General features: G+C 38.8%; 1 protein-coding gene across 3 annotated transcripts in view; it reads left to right on the top strand.

Moving 5' to 3' along the window:
* Rab6a (RAB6A, member RAS oncogene family) overlaps positions 1-23,363 on the top strand; it is a 36,500-nt gene extending 13,137 nt beyond the window's left edge. For 2 of the 3 annotated variants that reach the window (XM_059270465.1, XM_059270485.1), the window contains exons 2-8: positions 4,772-4,830; positions 6,331-6,384; positions 7,861-7,966; positions 10,226-10,337; positions 15,011-15,104; positions 19,342-19,408; positions 21,350-23,363. In XM_059270465.1, the coding sequence (XP_059126448.1) occupies positions 4,772-4,830; positions 6,331-6,384; positions 7,861-7,966; positions 10,226-10,337; positions 15,011-15,104; positions 19,342-19,408; positions 21,350-21,414 (557 nt within the window). In that variant the 3' untranslated portion in view covers positions 21,415-23,363. Of the gene's footprint in view, positions 1-4,771; positions 4,831-6,330; positions 6,385-7,688; positions 7,795-7,860; positions 7,967-10,225; positions 10,338-15,010; positions 15,105-19,341; positions 19,409-21,349 lie in introns of all 3 variants that reach the window. The other variant, XM_059270475.1, reaches the window with a different exon arrangement.

Below are 23,363 nucleotides of genomic sequence, written 5' to 3'. Positions count from 1 at the left end.
AATAAACTTAAATTAAAAATAAAAATTTCAATTTAAATAAGATATTTCCCTAGTTTCTTTCTCAATAAATTTGTTATTGGTATGGAGAAAAGCTACAGATCTGTGTGTTAATTAGTATCTTACACTTTCACTGAAAGTATAAGATCTAAGAGTTTTCTGGTAGAGTCCATAGTCATGTCATGTCAAGCGGTAGTTGCGCATGCCTTCAAACCCAGCAGTCAAGAGGCAGAGGCAGCTAAATCTCTGAGTTGGAGGCCAATCTGGACTACATACTGAGTTCCAGAACAGCCAGAGTTCCACAGAGAAACTCTGTCCCCCCAAAAAAGGAGTCCAGAGTCTTTTAAGTATAGAATTCTGTCATCTATGAGAGAGTTTCTGCCTTTCCTATGATCCTTCTCTTACTGCTCTAGCTGAGACTAGGGTGGGTTTGTTTATCTGGGTTTTTTGTTTTTGTCTTTTTGTTTGTTTTTCAAGGCAGGGTTTCTCTGTGTGGCTCTGGCTGGTCTTGAGCTCACAGAGATTCACCTGCCCGGTGCTGGGATTAAAAATATGAGCCACCACCGCCTGGCTGTCTGTTGTTTTTTGTTTGTTTGTTTTTTATTTGTTTGTTTTTTCGAAACAGGGTTTCTCTGTGTAGTTTTGGTACCTATCCTGGATCTTGCTCTGTAGACCAGGCTGGCCTCAAACTCACAGAGATCCACCTGGCTCTGCCTCCCCACTGCCCAGCCTACTCTTATATTTTAAAACACAATGAGACAGCTGGGCATGGTGGCACAGGCCTTTAATATCAGCACTCTGGAGGCAGAGGCTGACAGTTCTCTGTGAGTTGAAGGCCATCCTGGGCTACATAGCAAGTTCCAGGACAGCCAGGAGTACATCGAGACACCCTGTCTCAAAAAAAACCACAGTAATCCATTTTCTATAGAGCCAGACTGAATCATGGTTTGGTTTCTCCTAAGATTATATTAAAACAAAACCAATAGAGTATGTACTGTGGCAAGCACTTTATGGTTCCATCTACCTGAATAGATAAGTACCTTACTTCTGAACATTTCAGGGTTGTCTAGTTTTTTAGTTGTAACATTATTTGCTAATTTACTTTTTTTTTCTTTCTTAAGTTAAAAAAATATTTATATGTATGAGTCTGCTGCCTATGGAGATCAGTAGAGGACATTATTGGATCGCGGAGTTAGGGATACTTGTAAACCACAGTGTGGGTCCTGGGAACTGAACCTGGATCTTCTGTGAGAACAAAAGTGCTCTTGACTACTAAGCTATCTCTAGCCCATTTGTTAACTTTCATTGAGAGCAAAGAAAGTGTGTATGTGTGTGCACTCGCTCACGCATGGGTGGAGTGGGGAGACAATCTTGCTATTGCCCTAGAACTTACAATGAAGACCATAGTGGCTTTGAATTTGTAATAATCCTCTTGGCTCTGCCTCTTGAGTTCTAGGATTGTAGATGTGTGTCACCCACACAGACCAAAGGTTTTCCCTGCAGTTTTCTGTAGAGTGAGAATAAGAATAAAAGTTCATAATACTAAAAACATCTGGTATGTGCAACAGTATCATAGTTGAGAATTAAATGCTGTTATGAGCGTGGGTTTGAGACAGGGTCTCTCTACATAGCCTTGGCTGTCCTAGAACTCACTATGTAGACCAGAGTGACCTCAAACTCAAAGAGATCCATCTACATCTGCCTCCTGAGTGCTGGGAATAAAGACATGTGCCACCATGTCTGGCAAAAAAATACTGTTGTTTCATTTCAGGGAAATGGTTTAAGCTACAAGTGCTTTTTAAAACCAGAACTTTTCTTTAATATTCTCAAGATGCTATGATGGAAGGAAATACAAAGTCTGATCTCTGTCCCTTTTGGAGAAGAGTGTGAGTCAGAGGAAATAGAGCTTTGGTCTCAGAGGGATAGAGATGTTTATTCAACTGCCTAGAGATTTTTATCTATTTCTGAACCCAGTTGTGTTCCATTGTTGTATTTTTCTGTCTTTAAGCCAGTGTCCACTATCATACTGTCTGGACTCTGATAGTTGATCATAGTCAGTTTTGAAGTTGTTCAATGCTATCAGGATTGCTTTAACTATTCAAAATTACTAGTATTTCTAAATAAACTTTAGAACTGATTTGGTAGTCTTTTCAAAAGGTTGTTATATCAGGGCTTGTGTTGTGTGTGATTTGGGGAGTCATTTTAGCATAGATTCTTATTTATTTATTTATTTATTTATTTATTTATTTATTTATTTATTTATTTATTTATTTATTTAGTGTATGCATATGTTTTGCCTGAACGTGTGACTGGCACAGAGTCCAGAAGAGGGAAATGGAGTCATTTTAGCATAGATTCTTATTTATTTATTTATTTGTTTGTTTGTTTATTTAGTGTATGCATATGTTTTGCCTGAACGTGTGACTGGCACAGAGTCCAGAAGAGGGAAATGGATCCCCTGGGATAGGAGTCACCTTGTAGGTGCTGGGAATGGAACCTCCTCTTCAAGGGCAACCATCTCTTCAGCCCCCATTGATTCTTCCTAACAGCTATATCATATATCCTTCTATTTATTTAGGTTTTCTTGATTATTTTTGTTTGTTTTTCTCTCAGAGTGTTCTGTTGTATTGAATGTTGAGATCTTACACATGCTGTTAAGGATTCTTTATTTGGTTGGGCATGATGATGCACACCTTTAATCCTAGTACTCAGAAGGTAGAGGCAAGCAGTTCTTTGAGTTCTAGGCCAGCCTGGTCTACAGAGAGAATTCTAGGATAGCCAGAGCTATATATATTTTAAAAAGAAAAAGAAAAAAAAAAACTATCTTAAAAAAAAAAAAAAAAGCTGGGTAGTGGTGGTACATGCCTTTAATCCCAGCACTCAGGAGGAAGAGGCAGGTAGGTGGATCTCTGTGAGTTTGAGGCCAGTTTGGTCCACAGAGAGAGTACCAGGAAGGCTAGAACTGTTACACAAAGAAACCCTATCTCTAAAAACCAAGAAAAAAAAAAAAGAAAGAAAGAAAGAAAGAAAAAGAAAAAAAAAGTCAAGATCCAGTCTCTAAAAATTGTATTGAATAAAAACTTGAGGCTGGCAAGATGTCTCAGAGGTTAAGAATACATATGTTTTTGTAGAGGACTTGAGTTTGGTTCCTGTAGATGTACCCAACCTTCTTATTAAATAAGAAACACAGAACCAATGCAAAGAAGAAAGCCAAGAGGTCAGAGCTAAGAGCTAAAACCTTACCCTTCCTCCTGCAGTGGTTCTACCTCTCCGAACTAGCTACCCCTGTGTTAAAGTCTTTATATAGTGTTCCTGTTCTGCCTTCTCATTGGTTGTAAACCCAACCACATGACCGCCTCATCACAGCCTGTCTGTATAGGCCTCCAGGTTTTCCTTGCTTGGTATTGAGATTAAAGGCATGTGTGTCCAATAATAGCTGTATCCCTGAACACACAGAGACTTACCCAGCTCTGCCTACCAAGTGCTGGGATTACAAGTGTACGCCACCACTGCCCTGCTTTCCTATGGCTTGCTAATAGCTCTGACCCCCGGGCAACTTTATTTATTAACATACAAATAACATTTTAATACAAATAAAATAATCACCATAGGTTCCCAGCACCCTTTTCAGGCTGTTCACAACTATTAACTCCAGTTCCTAGTAGATTTGCCACCTTAACGTTTATAGGCACCCACACTTATGTATATATGTACCCCCACCTACCCATGCACAGGTACATACATACATAATTTAAGCTAAAATAATATTTTTTTTTAAAGAAAACACTTTTTAAAATCATACTGAAATGTCAGTGACTGAGTGGTTTTTAACCCTTGCCCAAAATATTTACAATTTAGGGAGCATTTGAGAAGCTTATTTACCTGGTTCCTTTCTAACTTAAAGAATTTATTACGTTTTGTTTTGTTGCTTTGAGATTTTTGAGACAGGGTCTCATTTTGTAACCCTGGCTAGTCTGGAACTCACATTGTAGACTAGGCTGAGCTTGACTCACAGATCTACCTGCCTCTTCCTGGGATTAAAAGTGTGTGCCCCTGAGCTTGGCTTTTACAATTGTTTTATATTAGAGTCTATGTGACGTGACAGGAGAAATAGAAAAGTAATTAGATGTGGTTCTTGTTCTTGGAGAATGCAGTCATTAGTGAGGAAATTCCCAGTACTCAACAGTACTCAGTCTAAGTGACACTTTTCCTAAAAATTCCAATGCTGAGTTGAGTTATAGTCAGACACAGTGGCACAGGCTTGTAATCCCAGTGTAATTTCCCTACCAGTGAAACAGAATCTGCCAGGCCATAACTGATCTGAGCTCTGGATGAGTTTCAGAACAGCTTCACATGCCATTTTAACAATCTTAGGGTCCTAAGACCGATCCTAATGACCCATCTCAGGACTATTTATCCTACAGTGCTTTTTACTCCTATGGATCACGTTTGAGTCACTAAAATTGAGCATGAGCTGCTGTGAGTTTTATTGTTTGTTTCTTCTCCCATTGGGTTCAAGTAATACCTGCTTTTGCTTTTGTGAATTTGGAATATCAACATGATTGTTTTATTTCATTTTCCTCAACTTTTGGTAAATACTTTTGCCTGTGCCCTTAATATGAAAAGATCATTATCTGTTATTGAGAAAGCCCTGTCAGCAAACTTTGGATGAAACCATTGAATATATTTTCCATTCAATGTAATTACAATTCTTTGAGCAGTGCCTGGGAACCTAATGCATTAAATATGTTCAAATCTCTCTCTTTTATTATAGTTGGAAAGACATCCTTGATCACCAGATTCATGTATGACAGTTTTGACAACACCTATCAGGTATTTTGTTTTTGCCAATTTATTCAATTTATTTCTTAATGTTACAAGAATTGGTTAAGGTATTTTTAAAAGTTCATTTATTTACATGCAATCACAGATACACAAGTGCATTCTATGGGCGATGGTGGTTTATGACTTTAATCTCAGCAGTTGGGAGGCAGAGGCAGGTGGATCTCTTGAGTTCCATTCCAGGACAGTCACAGAGAAACCCTGTCACAGAGAAACCAAAAAAAGGGGGAAAAGTGCTTTCAATAATTTCAGTAATGTGTAAATGGTTATATAAACACAAAGTATAAATGATCTTGTCCATAGTCCTAGCCTTACTCAGTTTGCTTCTTTCAAAGTCTATTGAAAAATTATATTTAATATCTTGGAGGGAACTAGAAGTAATACTAGATTTTTTTTTAATAGAGAATTCATCCAAGTCTGAGATTGGGAATTAATTTCAGTTTATGATGTCAGAGGATTCAGGCCATCATGACAGGACAGTTGTAGTGGACTAACTAGTTCAGTTCACTTGTCAGTGGATCAGAAGCAGGGAGGGACATGCCATCATGCAGCCACTTCTTTCCTTTTTCCTCTTTTTCCTTTAGATTCATTCATTTTATTTTATATGTGAGTGTTTTGCCTGCTTTTATGTCTGTGCACCACGTGCATGCTTTGTGCCCGTGGGGTCAGAAGAGGGCATTGGATCCCCTGGAACTGGAGTTATGGATGGTTGTGAGCCATGTGAGTGCTGGGAATTGAACCTGCTTTCCTGCAAGAGAACTGCTCTTAACTGCTGAGCTGTCACTGCAGCCTCCATGTCCCAGTTATTTTTAATTTATCTTCCTGTTTAATTTTAGACTTCCTTAACTTGTCCACTTCTTTTCTAGTTTTTGCCTTTTGAAATTCTTTATTATTTAACCAAGCACACAATATTTTGCACTGTATTTGGATCACAGGAAATACTTAGCATTGAATGATAAAGAGAAAATTTGTTTTCCTTACTTTAATACATTATTTATATATTAGAAGAGTCATGTCCCTTTGAAAATCATACTTCTGGGTCTCTGGCTCTCTGTAGCACCAGAACAAGCCATTATGTGGGAAGTTTAGGCATGGTTACATTTGCATCAACAGTATATCATAAAATTGCTGTGGGGGCAGATAAAGCCATTTTGACTTGGGAACATTAGGTTATTCAGACTAAGATTGTATTCAAATATTTGAATATTCTGGTAAAAATATACCAGAAATTGTCCCCATTGTCTTGTTCTCTATAAAATGAGAAAAATTTAATATGAGTATGAGTTATCTTTAATGAATGAGGATGAGAGTTGATCACATAAAGGGCTCGAAGTAATTAGTCTCCAACACAGAGCAAGTTCTCACTTGGCTAAAGTGTGGTTATGTGTATATTCATTATTTCTTTGAAATTCATAAATCCTATTTATAACCTAAACTGTTGGCTACAACCAAGCTATTATCACTTGCTAACTCTTTTGTTTTGTTTTATAGGCAACAATTGGCATTGACTTCTTATCAAAAACAATGTACTTGGAGGATCGAACAGTGAGTAATGTTTTGAGTGTGCAGTTTTCTGCAACACTCCAGGCTGGAAAACTAGAATCACAGCGGTAGTCAGTAATTGTCACTATCAAAAGTGCTTAGCAAAATCATCAATATTAGATCTTGAGAAAAAATTTATTACAGAGTTGTTTTTGGCACTCTGATTTCTTTCATTTCATATCCAAAGGAAGAAAGTCAAAATTTGTAAAATCCTGATGTCCCTAGGTTTATTTTGCTGTCTTGATTTAGGAGAAGAACAGCAGATCAATTTATAAGAGAATTAAAGGAATTTTCATGAAGAAATTAGAGCTACTAAAGATCTTTTGAGCACCACTGAGGATCTTTTGAGCACCACTCAGTTTATTCAGAAAGGTTTCATAATTTGTGAACTTAAAGACCGTCTGAGTAGAACATGTAACAGAGTGGTTAAATAGGGGAAATACATATTTATCTGTCAGATTTTTATTTTCCTTATTGTTGAGTGTTCCATAAAGAAAATTATATTTTGGCCTACTCCTCCTTAAAGAGATTCCTATCATCACTTAAATAGTGAATAACTTTATGTATCCAAAATAACTCCAAAATAGTACATTACCTCTAATATTTTTTCTTATTTCTGAAGTATGTCATTTCTTTCCTTTTGGATGTTTTCATATATAATATAGCTTTTCTTAAAATTTGAGAGCTTGGAAACTGCTTTGTCTGGGTAAGAAAACTTATTTTTAGGATTTTCTATAATGTGGATGTGGCAGAAAAAAAATAAAGCATTTTTATGTAAGATTGCAAAAATATATTCTCTTTTTTTCTTTCTCCTCCCCCATTATCCATAATGTTCCGGGCAGAAGTGTGTAGAAGAAGCATACACATAGTAGTCACAGACCCAGGAAACACACATCTTAGCTTTAGAGAGGTTTTCAGAGAAGCATTTCCTTTCTTTACTCTGTCATCTGATAGCTTTTGTTAACATTTACCTTCATCTCTTTTATGCTCAGTATTTGAACATCAACCCTACTTTTTGTCATTTGGAAGACACTGGGATTCAAAGTTCAGGGAGCGGTGAAAGCCCTGTTTCTGATTGTGTGAAATCTTTCACAAAGCATTTTCAGTATTGTACCTTCAGAACAAGCAACTTCATAATACTGCTCACTCCTCAGAAATGAGTTTTGTGTTGTTTTCATTCCTCTGCATTAAAACTCTACATGAGTTGTCTACTACTCATATTACAAAAATCATTCCTTTTTTTAAGTGTTAGTTTTTCGGGTTTTTGTTTTGTTTTTTGTTTTTATTTATTTTTTCCCATCCCACAGATCAGGCTGCAGCTGTGGGATACTGCGGGTCAGGAACGTTTCCGTAGCCTCATTCCCAGTTACATCCGTGACTCTGCTGCAGCCGTAGTAGTTTACGATATCACAAGTAGGTATACTGCAATAGGTTGACCTTTCTTACTTTTCTTGCTTGTTTGACTGATTTTGTTGTTAGGTGCGATTGCAATTATGGGACACAGCAGGTCAAGAGCGGTTCAGGAGCTTGATTCCTAGCTACATTCGTGACTCCACTGTGGCAGTTGTTGTTTATGATATCACAAGTGAGTGGGGGGAATTATGCATTTCTAATCTTCTTTCAACCTTTAGCTTAGCTGCATGCATGTTTTGTCTCGTGCTTGTTTTCCTTACTGGCATGTAAAATGTTTTATCATAGCAAACTGTATCACAGACTAGCCAAGTCAGAAATACTTGCCTCCATGTTTGTACCAATATGCTTTATTTCTCTATGCCAGTGTTTCCACCTTCAGAAACTGTCTTTTGGATCTACTTTTGAATTTTTTTCAAGGCTTCTGTACTGTTTTCTTATCCATAAACTATCCCATAATTAGAGTTAAAGGAATATTATTCATTAGTTTATCTCAGATTTCAAAGATAATCTGTATTTAAGCTTCTTGCCAAGTATTCTAGATCCTACATGGCTTCTTTTGAGGCTTTGTAAAGTTTCCACCAGCTAGCGTTTTCTCTGCTTCCCTCTTCCACTCATTCTCTTACGTAGAGAAAACAGAGAAGCATAATGTGTATTTTTCTGTTAGTCATTTTTGTTAGAATATGTGGATTCTGTGGCTGGTTTTCTTTGTTGCTAACAAATTAAACTTTCATTTCTCTCCAAGAAAAAATTTAAATGGGAAATGAAACAGTATTTTTCTTTTCTTCAAAACCTGAATGCCTTTTGGTCTTTAAGTGACTATAAATTTTCCATGGGGCATTGGTTACTGCTCTCTGGTTGAAATTATCTTTGTAAATTGTCTTATTACACATGTAAGGCAATACTTAACATCATTCCATAGACTAGTCCATAATTTATAGGGAAAAAACAAGGTTATACAGCATCTTGGACTTGTGTAAAACTATCATGTCTAGCCGGGCGGTGGTGGCGCACGCCTTTAATCCCAGCACTTGGGAGGCAGAGCCAGGAGGATCTCTGTGAGTTTGAGGCCAGCCTGGGCTACCAAGTGAGTTCCAGGAAAGGCGCAAAGCTACACAGAGAAACCCTGTCTCGAAAAACAACAACAACAAAAAACTGTTATGTCTAAGCAGCTGATTTCAGCTAGTCATATTACCAGAAATTTTTTGTGTATTCACTCAAAAGTCATAGTTACTAAACAGTAATTACAGTGGCAAAACTAAGAAAATTATATTCCACAATGTATTTTTCTTCCTTTTTTCTTAACTTTTTTGGATATGTGCTGTATGCAGTCTTTCTCCTCTTGCAGCTTTACTTTAGGTTGCTACTTTTTTAAAAAAATAATGTTCATTATAATGCATTGGCTGGTTTTGTAGCTTTAAAGTGTTTGTGTTTACTTTAACCAAAGCTTTTCATATTTTTCTTCTGAAATTCCATGAATGTGGTTAAAACACTAATAAATTTGTTACTTTAGCTGCTAAAAAATATATTGAAGTATTCTAGCTAGAATACTTAACAAGAATGAATTCTGTTAGAAGTGAGCCTGATACATCAAACTAATTAGCTTAAGGTCACTTCACATAGACTCTAATATAAAACAAATGTAAGAACCAGGCTCCGTGGCACACCTTTAATCCCAGGAAGAAGCAGGTAGAGGCAGAAGAAAGGGTTTTTGTTTTGTTTTTGTTTTTGTTGGTTGGTTGGTTGGTTTGTGTGGGTTTTTTTGTTTTTGTTTGTTTGTTTTCCTCAAGACAGGGTTTCTTTGTGTAGCTTTGGAACCTGTCCTGGAACTCACTCTGTAGTCCAGGCTGGCCTCGAACTCACAGAGATCCGCCTGCCTCTCCCTCCGGAGTGTTGGGATTAAAGGCGTGCCCAGCTCAGAAAGGATTTTTTTAAGTGCGGTTAAAGTGATCACAAACTGAGGAAGCAGTGCAAGCACAGTGGTGTTGAAAGCCTTCAGGAATTTTCTGGATGTGTTGGGACTTCTGGCTGACATCATTTTGAAATGCTTTCTTTGTCATGTTTGGTATGTACTAGTATAAGTGATCAAAAAAAGCATTGTGGCAATGTAACACCATATTATCTGCTGTAGCTGTCTTTAGATGTCAGAAAGCATTGGTTTTTATAATTATGTAGTGCTTTACAATAGTTTGGTTATTGTCCAAAAAAAGCTTTTCTCTAAAATGAGCTTTGAGGATTTTTTTTTTCTTCTTCAGACTCATTTAGATTTAGACAGTTGTAATCAGATAAAATGGAGTTACGTTGCAGGCACATTAAAAATGGGGTCTTAATGTGCTGTCCCCCTCCCTCTTTCAGAGTGTTTGTGGGAAGTGTTGTCCTTCACTGGGGTAGCATTTTCAATGACACTAATCCCTCTGTCCACTCTCAATGCCAGATGTTAACTCATTCCAGCAAACTACAAAATGGATTGACGATGTCAGAACAGAAAGAGGAAGTGATGTCATCATCATGCTAGTAGGAAATAAAACAGATCTTGCTGATAAGAGGTATGAAATAACTGAATGTTTGGTTTCTATGTTAAGCAGCATGTTTGTTTACTAAAAATTGTTTTTGAAAAGCAGACCTTTCATTTTATACCCCCCCCTTTTTAAGGGAGATACATTTGTTTTGTCTAAGCCCATAAACAGCTCTTTTACAGAATTGTTACAAATGAAGCCAGCAAATATTTTCTGTTTTCTTAAGGTTTAATAAATGGAGCAGTGTTTTGTTAAAGAGCAAACTACATCAAGTAACTTATCTTTAAAAAATATTCATAATAATTAAAAACACATACTTGTCTTCTTAGAAACATTCATATAATTTTATTATAATTCAGTGATGTGGGGTTTTTGATTGTGTGGTTGCACCAGGCTTAGCTGAGTATGAATAGCTTGATTGTAACACCTTAGTCAAATGAGCAAAGCTCATTCAAGTCACAAGATGCAAAATGTATTAACATTCACTGTAGAATTCATGTGCATGGCTTTCAGCATTCATAAGTAGTCTTTTGCATATTCTTTCTGCTTTAGTCTTGACCACACTGTTTAATTAGTGGAGCTTTTACTATTTATTACTTACTCATTTGTGAGTTGAATATTGAAATTCAGGTGATGAACTTGTGCTGTTAACTAAAATGTTGGAATGTGATCTGTGTATAAAGAATTGTGGAGATGTTAAGCCTACTTCTGCCCAGTAGCAGAAATAGAATTGGTAGTATAATTGGGAAAAAAAAATTGTTTGCTTTTGAGATAGGGTTTCTCTGTGTAGCTTTGGCTGTCGTGGAACTTATTCTTGTAGACCACCAGGCTGACTTCAAACTTAGAAACCTATCTGCCCACCTCAGCCTCAGTACTGAGATTAATGGCGTGAGCCACCACCACACGGAGGCAGGCGGATCTCTGTGAGTTCGAGGCCAGCCTGGACTACACAGTTTACATTTTTAACAGTTGGTAAATCATTACATAAATTACAGCAGCAAATTGGCATGAAAAGTTTTTATGTAAAATTTAGAGTCACAAGGCTAAATGCATATGGTTTAATATTTTTAAAGTTTTTTTTTTTTTTTTTAATGTGTATGTGTGTACCTACTGCATGTGTTCAGGTGCCCACCCAGACCATAAGATGGCATCAGACTCATTGGAGTTAGAGACAGTTGTGAGCTGCCCAATATGGGTACTAGGAACCAAACCTGGGTCACTGGCAAGATCAACAAGTCCCTTTAACCACTGAGTCATCTCTCCAGCCCCTTTGTGATTTGGTATTAAGCGGGGAAAGCAGGTTTTGTTTTGTAGATGGTTTTTGTTTTGGGCAGTACTAAATGTAGGACAGTGTGTAAAACAAGTGTTCTACCACTGAGCCACATCCCAGCCTCTTAAGATTTGTTTTATTTATTTTGGATGTGTATTTGTGATAGGGTGTTACTCTTAAACCCAGGCTTGCCTAGCACTCATATAGACCAGGCTGACCTTGAACTCAGGATCTTCCTCCCTCCCTGAGAATTGGGATTATAGGTATAAGCCACCACATGCAGCCCAATCACTAACTTTCTAAAGGTGAAAAGAAGGGCAGGCTGGTGATGGCTCAGTAGGTAAAGGCACTTGCCATAAGCTGGATGACCTGAGTTTGATCCCTGGGGTCCAAGTGGGGACAGGGGAGAACTGATTTCCGCATGTGTGCCCACACAGGTACACAGACAAATGGTTTTTAAATGAAAAGATTGGGGCTGAAGGTATCACTTAGTTGGTAGAGTACTTGCCTAACATACACAAGGCCCTGCATTTGAGTCCCCAGCACTGCTTAAAACCAGGTGTGTTAAGATATGCCTGTAATCCCAGCATTTATCAGAAATCTTGAGCTAATAAATTCTAGGCCAGCCAAGGATACATGAGATTCTACCTCTAAACAAAAGCATCCAAAGAGTTCAGCCAAGTAAAAATAAACGAGTAAAGTAAATCTTAGTTTTATGGGGCTAGGGAGATAGTTTGGTGGATAAGAGCACTTGCTGTAAGGAAACTTCCAGGAGCCTACAATGATGGTGGCCCCAGCTAAGTCCCCTGGCAGCAGTGGATGCATAGCCTAAACAGGCCATCCCCTGTGATCGGGTTGGTGACTACCCTGACTGTCAGCTGAGAGCCTTCGTCCAGTGACTGACTGATAGAGGCAGGTTCAAAGACCCACAGCCAAACATTGGGCCAAGCTCGGGAAGTCCTGCTGAGGAGAGGGAGGAGGGATTGTAGGAGCTGGGGGTTGGGGGTATCAGGAACATCAGAGGAAAGCCCTCAGAAATGGCTACCCTGGCTCATGGGAACTCATAGAGTCAGAACCAACAACCAAAGCACCTTGCATAGGACTGACCTAGACCCTCTACTTATATGTGACAGTTGTGTAGCTTGCTCTATTTGTGGGACTCGTAACAATGGGAGCAGGGGCTGGCCCTGGTGGTTTGCCTCTTGGGAACCTCATCCTCATGCTGGATTGCCTTGCCCAGCCTGAATACAGGGGAAGTGCTTGGTCTTACAAGGCAGCTTGGTGTGCCATGAGAGTCCTGCCCCTTTCTGAGCAAATACAGAGGCGGGCAGTGGGAGGAGAGGAGAGAGGGGAGGCTGTGGTCAAGATGTAAAATTGATTAATTTTTTTAAAAAAGAGCACTTGTGCAAGCATGAGGACCTGAGTTCAGATTCCTAGCACTTAAAAAGCCAGATGTATCCATGCCTTGTTAACTCCAACACTAGGGGCACAAAGACAAGAAGATTGCTAGGACTGCCTGCCTAGTAGTGAGAGACCCTGTTCAGGCGCCTGTAATAGATAACTGTAGGGAAGCATAACTTGTTCTTTTCTCATCTTGGCACATATACACCCAGGTACAGTCACCAGCACCTGCACATACATATACACACACACAGATTTTTTTTTTCCCCCAGACAGGGTTTCTCTGTGTAGTTTTGGTGCCTGTCCTGGATCTTGCTCTGTAGACCAGGCTGGCCTCAAACTCAGAGATCCACCTGGCTCTGCCTCCCGAGTGCTGGGATTAAAGGTGTGTGCCACCACTGCCAGCTACACACAGATTGTTAAATTGGGGCTGACAATGTACTTAAGTTCGTAGAGGACTTAACTTGGAACATGCACAAAGCTCTGAGTTCACTCAAAGGCACTGTATAATGCCATGGCAGTGTGTCCATATAATTCTAGTACCTTGTGAGGTTTGAGGCAAGAGGATCAGAAGTTCAGGGTCATCCTCGGCTACAAGAGACCCTGTTTATCTGTCTTTCTGTCTTTCTTTATTTTTTATTTTTTTATTTTTGAGAAAAGGTTTCTCTGTGTAGCCCTGGCTGTCCTGGAGCTCACTCTATAGACCAGGCTGGTCTAGAACTCAGAGATCAGCCTACTCTTGCCTTCCCTCCTGAGTGCTGGGATTAAAGGCATGCACCACACCTACCCTGAGACACTTGTCTTTTTTTCTTTTTAAGTCATTAAGGGGCTGGAGAGGTGGCTCAGAGGTTAAGACTACTGGCCGCTCTTTCCAGAGGACCTGGGTTCAATACCTAGGACCCATATGATGCTCACAACCATTTGTAGCTATAGCTCCAAGGGCTCCAATGCCCTCTTCTGAAAGCTTCCGTAGGTACTAATCATGCATGTGGCAAATAGACATACATGCAGGCACAACACCTATACACATGAAATATAGTTTAAAAAAGTCATTAAGCTGTATATGCTCATTTGTATAGCTCTTGCCTAGCATGTTTAAGAGTCTAAGTTTGCCGGGTAGTGGTGGCGCACACCTTTAGTTCCAGCTCTGGAGAGACAGAGCCAGGCAGATCTCTGTGAGTTTAAGGCCAGCCTGGTCTACAAATTGAGATCCAGGACAGGCACCAAAACTACACAGAGAAACTCTGTCTCAAAAAAAAAAAAAAGACTCTTGGGCTGGAGAGATGGCTCAGAGGTTAAGAGCACTGGCTGTTCTTCCAGAGGTCCTGAGTTCAATTCCCAGCACCCACATGGTGGCTCACAACCATCTGTAATGAGATCTGGCTCCCTCTTCTGGCCTGCAGAAATACATGCAAACAGAACATTGTATACATAATAAATAAATAAATCTTTTTTTTTTTTAAAGACTTATTTATTTATTACGTATACAATGTTCTGCCTGCACACATCCCTGCAGGCCAGAAGAGGGCACCAGATCTCATTACAGATGGTAGTGAGCCACCATGTGGTTGCTGGGAATTGAACTCAGAACCTTTGGAAGAGCAGCCAGTGCTCTTAACCTCTGAGCCATCTCTCCAGCCCAAATAAATAAATCTTAAAAAAAAAAGTGTCTTAAAAAAAAAAAGACTCTTAAGTTCAGTTCCCAGTATGGCAGTGGAACATAAATATACACACAAACGCTACAGACAGTTAAGTTTTCAAACTAATGGCTGTTTATATAACCAACATCAGTAGAACTTTGTTTATAATCTCACGATTTCATATTTCAAAAATAAGAATTTGTTGCCAGGTGTGGTGGCACATACCTTTGATCAATCCTAGCACTTGGGAGGCAGAGGCAGGCAGATTTCTGTGAGTTGAGTTTGAGACTAACCCAGTATACCAAGGGAGTTCCAGAACTACAAAGAGAAACCCTGTCTCAAAAAACAAATGAATAAATAAGCATTTATCATTTAAAATTTTTTTTCTATAGGCAAGTGTCAATTGAAGAAGGAGAGAGGAAAGCCAAAGAGCTGAACGTTATGTTTATTGAAACCAGTGCAAAAGCAGGATACAATGTAAAGCAGGTAAGTTTTTTTTTGAGTGTGAATGTTTGATCCTAAATTAAGAAAATGTAAAATAATTGTTAGTAAGCTAATCTTTAGTATAAGGTTTTATTTCCCTTAGCAACAGCAATTAGAATTCAGAGAATGAGAAAAAAAACTGGCATAGTTTTTATAAAAAGAAAATATTTACAAACTATTCAGATTATACACAGAATAACAAATTCATTATGATTGCAATATTTCTGAGTGTAAAGTTTTGAACTTCCCATAGTCTCACTACATCCCTGCTTTATTGTCTTAAATGTGGATTTTCCTTATTTCAGAATTTGGTAGTCAAGACTAATACATGAAAACTAGTATTTGCTTGCTATAAAAGTACATTCTGATTACTTCATTCTTTATAAACTGCTGGTATTTAAATTTTACAAAAGGCAGCTGGACAGTGGTGGTGCATGCCTTTAATCCCAGAACTTTGGAGGCAGAGGCATGGCAAAGTACCAGTGACCACATCCCCAAAGGTTGTGGGGAGGATTCTCTGTCCCCAACAACCATCGGTGGGAATAGCTCCTCAGCTAAGAGTGGGGCTTTGTTAGCTCCTCCCCAACCCATGCTGAGATTTTGACTGGCTTGTACTTGTACAAATCTAGGCACCCACAGTTAATGTTAGTTCATGGATGCACAGGCCATATCACATCAAGAAGAGAGCAATTCACAGCATTCCTTCAACCCCTTTTCTGAGATGTTCACTGAGCCTTGGGGGTGGAGGTGAGTTAGTGAGCACTCACACGCTTATTCTCAGCAGTTTGACCAGTTATTAGTCTCTGTATTAGCCACTATAGCCACTGCCAGCTGCAAAAAAATTTTGTGAACAAGGCTCAGAGCAGCATGAATAATCTATGGATATAAACACAAGTATTTAGGCTGAGCATGGTGGCACACGCCTTTAATCCCAGCACTTGGGAAGCAGAGGCAGGCAGATCTCTGTGAGTTCCAGGACAGCCAAGACTACATAAAGAAACCTGTCTTGGGGGGCGGGGGGAGAAAAAGCATTTAATTGGGGGCTTGCTTGTAGTTTCAGAAGGTGAGTCTGTGACCATCATGGCGGGGAACATGGCAACAGGCAGGCAGGCAGGCAGGCATGATGTCAGAGCGGTATCTGAGAACTTCCTTACATCTGATCCTTGAGCAAGAGAAAGAGAGCTAGCTAAGTGGGAATGGCTGGGCTTTTGAAACCACAGCCCACCCCCAGGGACACACTTCCTCTAATAAGGCCACAACACTTAATCCTTCCCAAACAGTTCCACCAACTACAGACCAAGCATTCAAATATATGAGACTATGGGGGCCATTCTCATTCAAACCATCGCACATATAAAACAACTAAATATATAAATACAGTTTACTGAGTCCATTCAGTGTTACTTGCACATATGTTTCTAGGGCTGACTACCTGGTATTGGATAACCTTTAGGGAGCTCATTTCTGGAGAAGACTAATCCTCCCTCTTTCAGAAGTTGTTAATTGCTTATAGCTCTTCTAGGAGTGGGGCCCAATAAGATTTTCCCCATCTACATTGTGATGTCAGCTGTTTTTGGAATTGTTCAATCCTTGTTTAAGCAGCCTAGTTGGGAGATTATAAGTTATTGCTTCAGTCTCACTGCTTGTTACAGATCTATTTAAATTGTCTCATTTTGGTTTAATTTTGGAAGGTCATATGCTTCTAGAAATTTACTCATTTCTTTTAGCTCTTCCATTGTAGTGGAATGTTTTTTATGTAAGACTTAATAATTTTTTGAGTTTCATTGACATTTGTTGTAACAAATCCCTTTTCCCTTTTCGTCTCTAATTTTACTAATTACAAAGGTCTTCCCTTTGGTCAGTTTGACTAAAGGTTTGTCTTTTCTTTCCTTTTTTTTTTTTTTTTTTTTTTTTTTTTTTTTTTTTGTTCTTCGAGACAGGGTTTCTTTGTGTAGCTTTGCGCCTTTCCTGGATCTTGCTCTATAGACCAGGCTGGCCTCGAACTCACAGAGATCCACCTGCCTCTGCCTCCTGAGTGCTGGGATTAAAGGCATGCCACCAATGCCCAGCGTCTTACCTTTTCAAAAAAACCAACTCTTTGCATTGTTTGTTCTTTCCCTTTTCATTAATTTCTGCCTTGATCTTAGTGATTTCTTTCCCTCTGCTGATTTAGAATTTGGCTTCTTGTTCTTTTTCTGGAGCTTAAGGTGCATCATTAAGTCACTTGAGTCTCTGATTTCTTAATGTAGGCACTTAGAGCTATAAACTTCCTTCTTAGAACTGCATTCGTTGTATCTCAAGGGTTTGGTATGTTGTGTTTTCATTTTCATTTGATTCTAGGAATACTTCTTTTTATTTATTGTTTGAATTCTTCAAGAACCCATTTATTGTTCGGTTATGTTGTTTATTCTCCATGAGTTTGTGTGCACTCTAGAGTTTCCATTGTTTTCTTCAAGCTCAGATATTCTGTCCTCTCCTTGATCCATTCTATTACTGACACTTTCCGTGAAGCTTTTTATTTGACTTTTACTATACTTTTCCAGCATTTCAGATTGGTTTTTCTTCATTTGGAAGGTTTCCTCCAGCCCCACCTGGTCCCATAGCCGCTCAGACCCAAGTAAACACACAGAGGCTTATATCAATTACAAATTGCATGGCCATGCCCTATGGCTCAATTTTCTTGCTAGCTAGCTCTTATAACTGAACTCAGCCCATTTCTATTAATCTATATGTCACCATGTGTTCTTTGCTTTACCTGTGTGCCATTACATGCTGCTCCCTGGACAGTGGAATGGCATCTTTTCTGCCTCTCCCTTCTTCTTCTTGTCTCTCTCTTGGATTTCTCACCTGCCTCTTAGCTGCCTTGCCATAGGCCAAACAGCTTTATTTATCAACCAATCAGAGCAACACATATTTCCAGCATACAGAAAGACATCTCACAGCAGTATATCTTTTTGTTGAATCCCTCTTTTATATCATCCATCACCTTACCTATTTTGTTCAGCTGTTTGCATGTTGAACATAATATCTTACATTGAGTTCTCTGAGGTTTCATCTGGTTTTACTAGTTGCCATTTACTATAGGGTTAATAATTTTTAGAGGAGTTATGCCATCTGGGTTTCCATAGTTTTACTGCTTAGGGGTTTTACAAATGGTATTATTTTGTTTCATGGGTTTGTTTGTTTTCTATATTCTTCCAGTTGAATTACTTGCAATATTCATATGGGACTTGGATATGCTAGAATTGAGTGTGTGGTCCAGAAGCTCAGGGTGTCTGGTGTAAACTCTGTATTGTTCCCTGAGTAGGATATTGACTTAGAAACTGTAGCTGTTTGCTTACACCACTGTGCAGAAGTCATACTATCTAGTTCATAGTTTATAGCCATTGACTTCAATAACTGTTAAGGATAAACAACCATAAGTAGTATGGAGTAGACTTTAATTTTAGTTAGTAAGGTTGGGAGAGACGTTGGGTGAATAAGGATAAGGATTACATATTAGATGAGTTTGGGCCTGGGGGTGAAAATTGAGATGGGACTGGTCAGTGGTGGCGCACGCCTTAGATCCCAGCACTCGAGGCAGAGGCAGGAGGATCTCGTGTGAGTTCAAGGACAGCCAGAGCTGTTACACAGAGAAACCTTATCTCAAAAAACCAAAAAAAAAGAAAGGGGGATGGGGAATAAAATAGATCCCTCATGTCCCTGCATTCACTATGGCCTTTTCTGGTCCTGCAGATCTGGTGTATGTCAACAACATAGTTTCCCTTGTCCTATTATTGTGTTACTGTATATTGTTTCAGATCTGTTAAACATTTTATATTTTGGTGTGCTAATGTTGGGTGTATGTATACTTATAATTCTTTTTTTATGAATTGACTTTTTATCACTGTATAGTAGCTCTAAGATGACAGTAATAAATCCTTACTAACAGTTATCTTGAAGGCCTTAATTTGCCTTCTTTCGTGTTTTTGTTTGTTTGGTTGGTTGGTTTGGTTTGGTTTGGTTTTTTGAGACAGGGTTTCTCTGTGTAGCTTTGCACCTTTCCTGGAACTCACTTGGTAGCCCAGGCTGGCCTCGAACTCACAGAGATCCGCCTGGCTCTGCCTCCCGAGTGCTGGGATTAAAGGCGTGTGCCACCACCGCCTGTTAGTTTGCCTTCTTGGTGCTGTCTTCTAACCTAAAAGCTGCATCCTCTCCTTGCCATCCTGTGGTCATCATCTTAATACTTTCTCTTCCACAGCTTTTCCGACGTGTTGCTGCAGCTTTACCTGGAATGGAAAGCACGCAGGACAGAAGCCGAGAAGACAGTATCCTTTTTGTTTCTTAAGGAAAGTTTACTGGCTAGCCAGGCATTGTGGCACACATCTTTAACCCCAGCAGAGGCAGGCAGGCAGGCCTCCATCCACACAGTGAATTCCAGGACAGCCAGGTCTGTGCAGAAAGACTCTTTCTCAAAAAACAAAACAAAAACAACAAAAAACAAAATTTACTGTTACTACTCCTCTTTGGAGCCTTACTTAGGTGAGTTATTATTTACTTGTTGCTGGGACAAACCAACCTGACAAAAGCAGGAAGGATGGAAGGGTTTGTGTTGCCTCGCTGTAGGATGCAGTGGGAAGATACAGCAGCAGAGTCACTCACTCAAGAGGGCGAGGCAGCTGGCCATGTTCTTCTGAGTCAGGAAGCAGAGGGAAATGCTGGTATTTATTCAGTCCAGGACCCCAGCCTGTGAAATTATGTCATCCATATCCAGTGTGGGTCTTTCCACCTCAAACCTCTCTGGAAATGTTCACAGACACTCAGACGTTCATCTCCTGGATGTTAAGAAGTTGGTCAAGTTGCCAATCAAGATTAACTGTCACAGTTGGCTATTATCTTGAATGTAGAAATTGGTTTCCTAGATGCACAGAAACTCAAAGGATTTCTGTAGCAAATTAGGCCCAGTTATCCAGATGGACCTAGCTTCTTATTGTAATTCAGATTTTGTTGCTTGCTCACTTGCTCTTTTTTTATTTATTTACTTATTTTGATCTTGAGACAGGCTTGATTTCAGGGTAGCCCCAGAATTTCTGACCCTTGACCTTCCAAGTATAAAGGTTATAGGCATGTACTGGCTAAGTATGTCTTCATGTGTTACCGGGGGTTTTACCGGGGTTTCCTGCCTGCAGAGCAGGCACTCTGCCAACTAAAGCTGCAGCTCCATCCCTCTTGCTCTCTTTTTTTTTTTTTTTTTTTTTAAGATTGCTTGCAGAACCACAAAAGCCAGAAGAGGAGGTCATCAGGTCCCCTGGAGCTGGAGTTATAGATAGTTGTGAGCCACCCAGTGTGAGTGCTCAGAACTGAACTCAGATCCTCTGAAGAGTAGCAAGCACCCTAAACTGCTGAAACTTATCTCCAGACTTCCTCACTTGCTTTTTATTAAGCAAACTAACTGAAGACTCCCAGTCTCCTGATGTTGCATTTTAAATCCCTTTGACTCTGGGTTTTTCCAGACTTGGCACAAGAAATAACTCAGAATGAAACTGTTGTAGCGTCTTATTGTAAGAACAGGACATAACAAAACACATCTTATGATCAGTTATTTCCTTTTTTTTTTTTTTTAATTTATTTTATGTGCATTGTTGTTTTGCCATGGGTGTCCAGTCCCCTGGAACCGGAGTTACAGACAGTTGTGAGCTGCCATGTGGGTGCTGAGAATTAAACCCAGGTCCTCTGGGAAAGCAGTCAGTGCTCTTAACCACTGAGCCATCCATCTCTCCAGCCCAATCAGTTATTTCTAAGAGTTTTGATTGGATATTTTCACATGAAGCCAAGTTTATTAAGCTGAAGACTTCATGACACTGTATTCTGTGACTCACATTTCTAAATGTTTAATATTTTTCAAGTCTTTAGTATTTTTATTACTTTTAATATAAATTCTACTGAGTTGGAGTAACATTATAAATTTTCCCCCTTATTTGAATTATTTTGTAGGGTATGGTCAAACTCTTATTATATATAATTCTTTAAGGAATATCATCTTCATATAGTTTTCTTGTTCATACAGAATAATTTTCTCAGAATAGATTACCATGAATAGGGCTCATTTCATTGAATCTTGTTACATATAAGAGATACATATATCTAAAAAGTAATGATTGAATAGGTCTGAGGTCAAATACAAGTAGAAAGGGCTTGCCAGAGATGTCAGAGTTCAGCAGAGTTAGAATTGTACTTTTCTGTATATGACTCCTTAACTTTTGTTTCAGTGATTGACATAAAACTGGAAAAGCCTCAGGAGCAACCAGTCAGTGAAGGAGGCTGTTCCTGCTAATCTTCCCCTGGCATCTTCAACCCTTCTGCAGAAGCTCACTGCTTTGGCCCCTATATTCTTTCATTGACTGCAGTGTGAATATTGGCTTGAACCTTTTCCCTTCAGTAATAATGTATTGCAATTCATCATTGCTGCCTGTTTCGTGGAGATGATCTATTAGCTTCACAAGCACAAAAAAGTCAGTGTCTTCATTATTTATATTTTTTAAAAGCCAAACAATTCAGCATATTCGTGATAACTTTGAGGATGATACATTTTCTTAACATTTTTTCCCTTTTTAATGTTATGATAATGTACTTTAAAATGATGAAAATCTCAGCAGTGTGAGTATGGCTTGTCAAGGAGCAGTGTGTTCACAGCAGCATTTGCTACCTTCTTTCTGTCTCCCAGCTTTTCTTATCTCTTGCTTCTCCCTTTCCCTGTTCATACCCTCCCCAAACAAACAAGAGGTGGCAAACAGCAGTCCAACCAAGCCCTTTGGAATTTTCCTTAGTTTTATAGATGCCATTGGCTCCAGGCCATGAGCCACAATGTCCAAAATTATTCTTGAGCACTGATATAAACTACTTAGACCTTCTTTGAGGTCAGAACTCAGCTATTGCTATTAATGATGGGCAGTGCCTGAATGAGGAAAGGGTTCTGTTGTGTCTTCAAAATGATTCCTAATGAATTGACTGAGTGCTTACAGGTAAAGGTGCATAAAACATGTTTCTGACCAGAACAGGTAACCCTTTCACATGAGCTTTACTAGACTCTGGGAGAGAAAAGCAGCCAAGTACTTCAGAACTGTTTTTCAATATTTATTTCATCATGGAGAATTTATAAAAGTTCAGACAGTTCTCCCCAAATTTTTTAATCGTCTTTAAAAAAAAAAATCAACACCTTTTAAAGCAATAGATTTCACTTGGGTTTCTTTTCTAAAAAATGCTATGAAGAGAAGGCATTGTAAAAATCAATTTCCTTTAAGAACCAACCGAAAAAAAATAAATTGACAACATGAAGAAAACTGTTGTAGCTAGTAGACATAATGATATCTAAAGTTTACCAACAAAAGAACCCTCACAGAATAGCAAATACTCCTCTGCTCTGTACATTTGAGTTCAAATTTGAATATGGAAATAATTTCCTTGCAAGCCCCTATAGGCAGATCAAAGAAAGCTTGCATTAAGAGGGAAAGGAGAGAATGAATATAAAAGTCACTATAATGCAGATTTATGCCTTATTTTTTAGCATTTCTAAAATGTTGGGTCTTTCGAGCTGTTTTTGCTTTTTATTAGATCTATATAAATAAGTTAACTAGCAATTTAGTTTTGTATTTAAGCTACAATTAATCTTTTTCTTTGGTGATATTTATTTCTTTGCCTTTTTTTTAACTTTGAATTTTTAGGTGTTTTGTTGAGTATTTAGAGCTTCATCACCATGGCAATATGTATTTCCCTTGAAACGTTGCAAACAAATATACTAGGAGTACACCCTTTTAATCTTTACTAGTTATTGTGAGATTGCTGTGTAAGTTAATAAACACATTTGTAAATACATTGTTTGCAGGGAAAACATTCTGAGTTCTAGCTCAGGAGAAGCCTGCTGAGTTTATGTTGTAAGCATTAACACAGTATAAAGATGAAAAGACAACAAAAATAACTTCACACTTCCTCACCTCCTCATTGCAACAAAATCCTTAACTGGGAAAACCTGACCCCTTCTCCTCCTCTTTCTCCTCTTCTCACTTACTGTCACCTTGTAATACTTGGAGAGCACTTGGATTATGGATCTGAATAGAGAAATACTTTCAGATAATCATTAGCCCACATACCCTGTAACTTATACTCAAAGATGGGATGGAGTTGTAAAGTGCTTTTATAATACATATTACTGTTAAAGCAAGGATTGACTCTTTTGTTTTATTTTGACATGGCATGTCCTGAAATAAATATCAGTTCAATATGGCA

The sequence above is a fragment of the Peromyscus eremicus genome, chromosome 1 (genome assembly GCF_949786415.1).
Source record: "Peromyscus eremicus chromosome 1, PerEre_H2_v1, whole genome shotgun sequence".
NCBI lineage: Eukaryota > Metazoa > Chordata > Mammalia > Rodentia > Cricetidae > Peromyscus > Peromyscus eremicus.
Note: the sequence above shows the minus strand (reverse complement) of the source record. Positions and strands in the feature narration are given on the sequence as shown.